The 9,714-nt window shown below is 45.2% G+C and overlaps 1 protein-coding gene across 1 annotated transcript; it reads right to left on the bottom strand.

Annotated features, from left to right (window-relative positions):
• Nucleotides 1–211: 211 nt before the first annotated feature.
• Nucleotides 212–9,330, bottom strand: LOC117042640 (zinc finger protein 271-like). Its single transcript, XM_033142209.1, has 8 exons — nucleotides 9,259–9,330; nucleotides 7,242–7,379; nucleotides 5,291–5,417; nucleotides 4,606–4,713; nucleotides 4,365–4,445; nucleotides 3,299–3,400; nucleotides 2,890–2,991; nucleotides 212–2,406 (listed from the first exon to the last, which is right to left on the bottom strand). Exons 2-8 carry the CDS (start codon nucleotides 7,269–7,271, stop codon nucleotides 293–295), a joined length of 2,664 nt encoding a protein of 887 aa, XP_032998100.1. The 5' UTR covers nucleotides 7,272–7,379; nucleotides 9,259–9,330; the 3' UTR covers nucleotides 212–292.
• Nucleotides 9,331–9,714: the final 384 nt, after the last annotated feature.

A 9,714-nucleotide genomic window follows, 5' to 3' on the forward strand; every position in this document is an offset into this window, starting at 1 on the left:
AGAGCATGCCTGCATGGTTCTGGGTCTTTCCCCCTGAAAATCACCACTGTTGCAACAGCTTCAATAAAGACCAATGCTTTGCTTCTCAATCTTCTCTGGTTGGCCTCTGTTTTTTACTCCTACCAATGGAGAACCTGCAAAGGACTTTGCAAGGGCTCTTGTGTACCCCATAAGGGAATAAGGGCAGATTTTTGCTTATTACACACACAAAACCTTCACCTTTCTGATGCTTAAATAAAGTCTAACGAGGACGAGAAGCTCCTTTTGAGGCTTTTCAAACACATTTCGACCTTTATCTCCTATGAATTTTTTCATGTCTCCTCAGGTATACTTGATTCCTGAAAGTTTTGCCACAGGTGGAACATGAGTGCGGCTTTTCGGCCGAGTGGCTTCTCTCGTGTGAAGTAAGGCTTGACTTCTGCTTGAAGCTTTTCCCACAGGCCGAGCACGAATATGGCTTCTCTCCCGTGTGGATTCTCTCGTGGATATTCAGGTGCTCCTTGCGACTGAAGCTCCTGCCGCAGGCTGAGCATATGAACGGTTTCTCCTCCATGTGGATTTTTTGATGCTCGGTATAGCTTGTCCTGTGCTTGAACTTTTTCCCACAGTGTGAACAAGTGTATGGTTTTTCCCCTGTATGTATCCTCCCGTGTATAACCACCTGTGACTTGTTACCGAAGTTCTTCCCACAAACCGAGCATGAATATGGTTTCTCCCCTGTATGAGTTCTCTCATGTCCGAGAAGATGTGCTTTACAATTAAAGCTTTTGCCACAGGCCAAGCACACATAGGGGGTCTCTCCTGTATGGATTCTTTCGTGACTGGTGAGATTTGACCTTCGCTTGAAGCTCTTGCCGCAGAAGGAGCATGTGAAAGGTCTTTCTTCTGTGTGGCTTTTTGTGTGTGAAATAAGGCTACATTTTTGACTGAAGCCTTTCCCACAAACCGAACATTTATGTGGTGTCTCGCCCGAGTGGACTTGCTGGTGTCTGGTAAGGCTTACTTTATGAACAAAGCTTTTACTACAGACTGAACAAGCATGTATTTTTTCCGCTGTATGCATTTGTTCATGTACGACGTAGTATGATTTTTCACTGAAGCTTTTACCACAGAAAGAGCATGTATACGGTTTCTCTCCTGTGTGGATTCTTTCATGAATAGACAGGTAACTTTTCCACATGAAACTCTTCCCGCAAACTGAGCACATGTATGGTTTCTCTCCGGTATGGATTATCTTGTGTCTAATAAGGTAATCCTTGCGACTGAAGCTCTTCCCACAGACAGAGCATTTGAATGGTTTATCTCCTGTATGAGTTCTCTGGTGTTTAAGAAGATATGCTCTATCTGTGAAACTTTTGCCGCAAACTGAGCACGGGTATGGTTTTTCCCCTGTGTGGGTTCTTTCGTGGCTAACCAGATTTGATTTGTGGCTAAAGCTATTCCCACAGATTGAGCACATATAGGGTTTCTCACCTGTATGAGTTCTCTCATGTTTAATAAGGTGTGTTCTGTCAGTGAAACTTTTACCACAGATAGTGCATGAAAATGGTTTCTCTCCGGTGTGAGTTCTTTCATGGCTAACAAGGTTTGATCTATGACTGAAGCTTTTACCACAGATCGAGCACATATTTGTTTTTGTTCCCGTGTGGCTGACTTTGTGGCTGTTGAGGTTTGATCTTCGTTTAAAACTTTTGCCGCAGAATGAACATGGGTAAGGCCTTTCTTCTGTGTGGATTCTTTCATGAGAAAGGAGGTTACATTTCTGACGAAAGCCCTTCCCACAGTTTGAGCATTTATACGGGGTCTCTCCTGTGTGGACTTGTTCATGCCTCCTAAGGCTGACTTTATGGATGAAGCTCTTATTGCACACTGAACAAGTGTATGTCTTTTCTTGTGTGTGCATTCGCTCATGAACAGCATGGTACGATCTTTTGCTGAAGCTTTTACCACAGATTGAGCACGCATACGGCCTCTCTCCTGTATGGATTCTTTCGTGGATAATCAGGTTACTTTTCCACTTGAAGCTTTTACCACAGACTGAACAAGAATGGATTTTTTCTCCTTTGCGGCCTTTGCTCTGAGAAACCAGGCAGTAGCTCCCATTCATTCTCTTCTCACATCCTAATTGTTTATAATGTTTCTCTCCTTTTTGAAGAGTTCTCCCATACTTGTGAATTTTCTTTTCCATTTTGGTTTCACTTTTTCCACCTCCCCAAGAAGGTAAAGCCTTTCCTGATCTCTCTCCCAGGTCATTTCTCTGATGCCTCTCTTCTCTGCCTCGGTTCTTGGCGATATCTTGGTACTGTGAAATGCTCCCTTCGGTAATTCCTAAGGGTATTTTGTTTGCTGCCACTAGGTGAGCGCTTCCTGGAAGACCCTCTTCTCCTTTTTCCTCACACCTGCTGCCTATTAAGAGAAAGACAGCAGTACTAATCATCATCGCCATCAGTGCTTTTTCTGGGGGGGATGCAGGGGATACACATACCTCTAAACATTTTATGAATCTTTGTACTTTTGTCCATTTACTGTACAGTGGTGCCTCGCAAGACGAAATTAATTCGTTCCGCAAGACTTTTCGTCTTGCAGAAATTTTGTCTTGCAAGGCACCGTTTCCCATAGGAACACATTAAAATTTAATTAATGCGTTCCTATGGGAAAAAAAGTCCGGGGGCGCTGGTCGGAAGGGGCACCGGCCGATCATGCCCGCCCACCCAAGATGGCAATGGTCTGTGGCCCTATAAGGCAGCTTTCCTACGTTGCTTTAAGAGAAGATGGTCTCTCTTTTTTTATTACAATCGGTGTGAATATCATTGGCCTGGAAAATGACAGCCAAACTAGGTTCAAAACACATTGACTATGGATCATGAGCTACTTGAACCCATCTCTTACCTGGGTGGACACCCAAAACAGATGCGCTTCCCACAGGTGTTTGGAGCACTGGGAGGCAGGGTTCCTCTTTCGGCTCCACCTTTATTATCACACCAGGAAACCCTGAGTTAGAGGAAAGAGGAGAATGTGAGGTGTGACCATCTAGCTTTTTTTAAAAAAAAAAAAAAGACGCCAACTTTTCTTTTGTTGCTACTAGGACAGAGAGTGAGGCCCACTATATCCATTTGAAGCAGTATAATATCATTTATAACGTCGTGGCTTTTCCCAAGGAATCCTGGGAACTGTAGTTGGTTAAGGGTGCTGAGAGTTGTTAGGAAGCCCCCGTTCCCTTCACAAAGCTGCAATTCCCAGAATTCCCTGGGAAGAGAGTTAAAGCACTCCAGGAACTGTAGATGAACGGCTCCCTTACCCGATTGGTCGCCAGCAGCACTGGGCCGTTCCTCAGTTCTCTGATCATCCAAGACCCCTGGTTCCTCTTCCTGCTCTTGCTTTATTAGAACGTCAGGAAGTCCTGAGTCAGGGTAAAAAGAGGTGAGACAAACAAGAGAGGGAGAGGACGTCGTGTAGAACAGAGGAAGTAGGTAAAGAGTTTTCATCCCTCTCTTTTAACACGAGAATTTGCGGAATCCTGTGAAGCTGAACGTTGGAAGGGTGTAGAACAGGCACCCGCAAACTTCGGCCCTCCAGATGTTTTGAGACTACAATTCCCATTATCCCTGACCACTGGTCCTGTTAGCTAGGGATCATGGGAGTTGTAGGCCAAAACATCTGGAGGGCTGCAGTTTGGGGGTGCCTGGTGTAGAAGAAGTAAAAATGCAGGCAGTGAGGTTAAAGGAAATCGAGGTGCAAAAACAACACGCCGTGATCCAAATTAAATATATGTAAATATAGATTCCCCCTATGATCGCGGACACTGTCCAGTGGAGCACTATTAATTGTCCCCCATGTTTCGGAAGCCCAAGTGGCTTCAGCTAGAATTCGGACATTTAGCATCACTGGCCCCATACTGTGGATCACTCTTCCTGCAGAGACGCAGCAGGCACACTCACTCTTTTTATGCCAACAGGCCTATTCAGTGGTTTAAACCTTTTCAAGGTCAGCGATCATCTTTATGACTATTTTGTCCTGTTCTTAGTGAATTTTGGATGTTATTCGAATTGTATATTTTGTTGTACACTGCTTTTTCCCCATGAAAGGGCAGCCTGTGAATACTTTTTCCAAAATAAAATTGAATAAAAATGTTTAAGAAGTGGCTACAAAGCAGTGTGACAACACAAACATCCTGTTACTGGAATAATGTTGACAACAACAACAACAATGCACAGGCTTCAGAAAAGTTAGTCTCAGCAGAAACAATATTGCAAATAACAAGAGTGTTGGGGAAAATGTGCAGAAGTGTCCCCTTGAGGCAAAATTAACATGTTCATTTAACATGGAAAAAATCCAGACAGGTAAGGAAAGGTAGCTCTTGGTACCTGCGAAGGTGTTGGATTCCTGCTGATGCAGGTTCCATGGACCCCCTTCCTCCTCCAGCTTTATTATCACATCAGGAAACCCTGATCAAGAGGAAAGTGTAAGAAAATTGGGATTCAGAGGCAAAGGTCATGCAAAGGTTGGCTTTCTGACCCAGCAAGGGAAGAACGAGATTTGGTACAAATCTCTGGAGTTCTCGCACGAATGTATACTTTTTATGAGTTCTGCTTTTCATTCCCTCACCTGTGCTTTGTTCTGAGGGAGCCTCCGTCTCCTCCAAACCCAGCTGTTCTGCAGACCACGGCTCTTGCTCAAGCCAGGAGATCAAACCAGGCTTGACAAGTGGAAATCCTGCTCAAAGAGTTTTTAAAAAGACGTTATTGAGTAGAATTTCAGGCTTTAAGTATAGATCCATGTTGCGCTAATGATTCTTCGACATCAACTTCGTTGGATTGGTCATGTTGCGCAGATGCCCGATTATCATCTTTCAAAGCAACGACTCTGTTCCAAACTTAAAAAATGGAAAGTGTAATGCTGGTGGTTAACAAAAGAGGTTTAAAGACTCTATGAAGGCAAATCTAAAAAAATGTAGTATAAACACCGAAAACTGGGAAACACTGGCCTGCGAGCGCTCCAACTGGAGAACAGTCTTTACCAAAGGTGTCATGGGCTTTGAAGATGAACTCAGGACGCAAGGGAGGAACATGCTAAAAGGAAGGCACACATGGCAAACCCTCACCATAATCAACTCCCACCCAGAAACCAATGTCCCCACTGTGGAAGGACGCGTGGATCCAGAATTGGCCTCTACAGTCACTTAAGGACTGTGTTTATGGAAGACAATCTTATTCGGCTAGGAGTGATCGCCAAAGAAGAAGATTAATGGATGCAATCTCTGTTCAGATATCCCTAACAAAGGGGTCCTTACCTAAGGAAGCGACATGATTGTAATTCTCTTGCATGACTTCCCTGTACAAAGCTCTTTGATTCAGATCCAGCAGAGCCCACTGCCCTTGTGTGAAATACAAGGCCACATCTTCAAAAGTCACCAGCTCCTGGGGAAACATAAGCAAACAGTGTCCAAGCGCCTCAGATGCTTCACACACATTACCGTATTTTACGCTCCATAAGACACACTTTTTCCCTCCTAAAAAGGAAGGGAAAATCCCTGTGCTCCTTATGGAGTGAAGGCTTCGCTCCCGTGGCCTCCCCCCACCCCCCGCCGCATTTGGCGGGGGATGGGGGGAGGCAGCAGGAAGCGATGGGGGTGTTGCTGGATCATGTCAGCACCTCCGTTCGCCGAAAGAAGCTTCTTTCGGCGAACGGAGGTGCTGGGCACGATCCAGCAATATCTCCGCTGCCTCCGGGAAGCAAAGGGTTGTGCCAGGTGCTGGGCACGATCCAGCAACATCCCCTTCGCTTCCTGCTGCCTCTCCCCATCCCCCACCGCGTTCAGTGGGAGGTGCGGGGAGGCAGCTGCGATGCCTGCTTTTGGGATCAGTGGGCGGCAGGGAGGTTGGTGGAGGATTTCCTCCACCCCATGCGCTGCCCTCCGATCCCAAAGGTGCGGGGTGGCGGAGAAAACAGTGGGGATGCTGCTGCTTTCTCCACCCATCCCGCGCCCCGATGCCAAAAGCAGGTTCATCCCCGCATGCTTTAAAGGGACATGGGGACGAGGGGAGAAATGGAGCGTTCTCCCCTCGTCCCCATGTCCCTTTAAAGCAAGCGGGGATGAGCCGCTGTGAAGGGCTCCCCCTCCAGCGCACCCCTCCCTGCCTTTTAGAAACAGATGCTGCCTTTAAAAAACAGGTGCGTCTAGTGGTCCGGAGCGCCTTATGGGCCGAAAAATACGGTATGTCAGCAATGCTCACATTATCCCATTGAAGGTAAGCCTGGATTATAAACCGCAACTAAGAGCTAGTGATCTAAGCAGAGATGTGAACTTTGACTTTGAGGATGCAAATATATATGTCAGAAAGGTCCTCCGAAGGGTCATCTAGTCTGCAATGCAGGAATCCCAAAACGCGGTCCCCCATCCAGTTTGAAACCAGACCAGACCCTGCTTAGCTTTGCACATGTGCTAGCGGTTTTATTGCTGCACATTCGCAGTTCTGCCTCAAGACAGCAGAATTTTTCCTTATTTTTATTGTCATTGTCCGTATATACACAGTATACACAACAACGAAAATCAAACACCCAAAGACCGGATTTGCCATACACATTTGCACATATCTCCAACACTCTCATCCTTATTAAAACATAATCTATTAAAACATAACATAATCCAGAGTATAACATAACCTATTAAAAGCATAGCATAACCTAAGAGCCTGTCTCATTCCTTACTACTCACTGCTTACTATTACTTACTACTGACCCTGAGATCATTATTAAGTGCAATCAAAGCTCTTGGATAGAAACTATTCAGAAGGCGTGTGGTTCGAGTTTTCATTATCCTGTATCTTCTGCCCGAAGGCAACAGTTCAAAAAGGTTGTGAGCAGGATGGGTGGGATCTCTCAGGATGTTGTGTGACTTCTTCAAACAGCGAGACGTGAAGATCTCGTCCAGGGTTGGTAGTTGGAGCCCAATAACATTCTGGGCAATTTTAATTATTCTCTGTAAAGCTTTTTTATCCGTTACAGAGCTGCTCCCATACCACGATAGTATACTATAGGTTAAGACACTCTCAATGGTACTGTGATAATAGGACAGGAGTAGGTGCTAAGATAGATTCAATCCCCTGAGCATTCTCAGGAAATACAACCTCCCCTGCACCTTCCTCACAGCCATATTAATATTTACAGTCCATGAGAGGTCCTCGGAGATGTAAATGCCCAGGTATTTAAAACTTGGGTGAGCCCAGCCTCCTTCAACATACCTGAGGCCACCCTGTTGCAGCCATTTCCATTTTCCAAGGATCTGTACATCTAGCAAGGACCTTGAATGTTGTGCTGTACTGAATACGGGAAAAGTGTACGGGGCAAAAGTACTCAGGGCTTCAAGTCAGGATTATGTCCTTTATGAAGAAGAGAGAGAGAGTGAGGAGTTTGCAATCAGAGAGCAACAATGAGAAAGCAAGACGAAGGGTTGCGGGTAAAATGATATGGTTTGTCCTCCTATGGGACAACAAAATCTTATGAGGAGAAAGAGAATCTATGCAAGCCACTTTAGAAGTTCTATTCCAAGACAGCTACCATTTTAAAATATAATAATCAATTATTTATTTATATGCTGTCCATCTGACTGGGTTGCCCAGCCACTCTGAGCAGCTCTCAACACAAAATAGTAAAAGCTTAATACAACATCACACACTAAACCTTTCCTGAACAGGGCTCCCTTCAGATGTCAAAATTGCCTAGCAGTTCAGAATCCAGCCGCTTAAACGATGCAGCAGGCTGAGTAAGAATGTGAGGTTTAATTTGGTGCTGGACTTTCTGGGATTTGAGGCTCATCATCTTTTTTAAAAAAATCAATATCAGCTCTGAGGCCTAGGAAATATTTATTGAAAAGTTTTATATCCTGCTTTCCCATCAAACAGCTCTTGCTTTAATATATTATTTAATATATATTAAGACAAACAGCAATGCACCTTTGATAAAATCATGGGCACAGCTTTATAATTCCAGGTGTTGCCTCAAGTTTATAACCTGTGAATCTGATTTTAATGATTTATTGCTTTGCATTCGTCACAGATTTATTGGGATCAGAGTTTTTTCTTTGATCTTAATAAATCCCCCCTTAAGCATCAAAGCAACTGGATCTCTTTAGAAGGGTTCCTTCAAGTCATTCATCTTCAACTACTGGGTTGAGTTGCAACTTCATTCAAAGGTGGGTTACAGCAGCAGCAGCAGCAGCAACATACAAATATATATGTCAGAAAATGAACAAATGTTTCCCCAGATACATGTCGTGAGTTACAGCTGTTAGAAATTCAATCAGGCCATCTTGGTGAGTATAGTTAGTACTCACCAAGATATTTTTATATTCTTCCTCTTTTCTTCTTCATTTACTGTTATTCTACTAACCTGGCGGAGTCCCCGGGGCCTGAGAGAGACCCTAAACAGACTTTGATCCTGTTTCTCCTCCTCTTCGGGTCTTACCATTTATATTTTGCAAACTGCCAACGCTGGAGGCAGACCAACAGAAGGGAGAAGAATCCCTCTATGTGAGAATGAAGAGATGGAGAGGAATTGTTGTTTTTCAAGAGAGCTGAGAGCAGAACGCAAAAAAAAAAAAAAACAACCGAAAAGGGGAGCCTCAAGCCCTTTCCTTCAAAGCCCGCTCCGATTACAGCTATGCCATCTGTGCCAAAATCCTTACTGTCTGGCCCTTTAGGGGTAAGACGGACAACAAAGAATTAAAGGTACAGTAGATTGTAAGAGGAGGTTTGTCCCTGATGTGTAAACACGTCCCAATTCTTCCCATATTTTTCACCTCTGATAACACGGTAGTCTGCAGATTGGGGGGGGGGGGAGAAAGAAGCATTTTCCAAGAAAAGAGGGAGAAACATCTCAGGTTCTACAAATGCTAGAAACTGTTGTTGTTGTTGTTTTATGAAGATTTGTGGAGGGGTTAACTAGATCTTGCAGGCTTCTGTATAAATAAATCCCTGCAAAGCCTGTTTCTCTAGAAGCGGCCAGCAGTAGGACAAAACAAATACGCCTCACCTAAGAAATAAACCCTCCCTCCAACCACTTCTGAGCCCCAGATGTTTGTCTCCAGCCAATCTCAGTCGTCGTCGTCGTCCCCCTTTCTTCCTTCCCCTTCCCCTTCTCAACCAGCAGACACACTTTGCCCGCTTGCTTCCCTGCCCAGGGCTCACTCCACTTTCCACCCCCCCCCCACCCTTCCTCTCGTTCCTGGATCTTTCTTCTCCAACTCGATCCTGCACCAACCATTCTCATTTGCCTCCCCGGGTCCCCCCGGGGGTTCGTTTTCTTCGCCAACAGACCCGGGTCGAGTACGTTGCACCCACCGCAGCTGCTATTCTCTGACGGTGGGGGGTTTGTGTGTGTTGGAAGGGGGGCTGGTGGAGGCTTGTTTCACCACTTCCGCGCCATGTGACTGAAGTCGGGACCAGACTCCTGGCAAAACGAGGCACCATCCTCAGTCTTGCTGCCTGAGCTCATGGAAGAAAGGAGGGGAGAGGATGGATGGAGGGGTGTGTGCGCTGTTTGGACTGGAGTCAGGGTCTGCAATCTTCCTCCCTCTCCTTCCCTCTGCGTTTCTTGCTTTCCAGAATGAAGCAACCTCATCCCCTGAGATTGAGCAGACTTGGATATTCCTCTTTAGAAGGAAATTGGCCAATAATAATAATAACAATAACAATAATACCAGTTACAGGTGGGTAG

Source organism: Lacerta agilis, chromosome 2 (assembly GCF_009819535.1).
Source record: "Lacerta agilis isolate rLacAgi1 chromosome 2, rLacAgi1.pri, whole genome shotgun sequence".
Taxonomy (NCBI): domain Eukaryota; kingdom Metazoa; phylum Chordata; class Lepidosauria; order Squamata; family Lacertidae; genus Lacerta; species Lacerta agilis.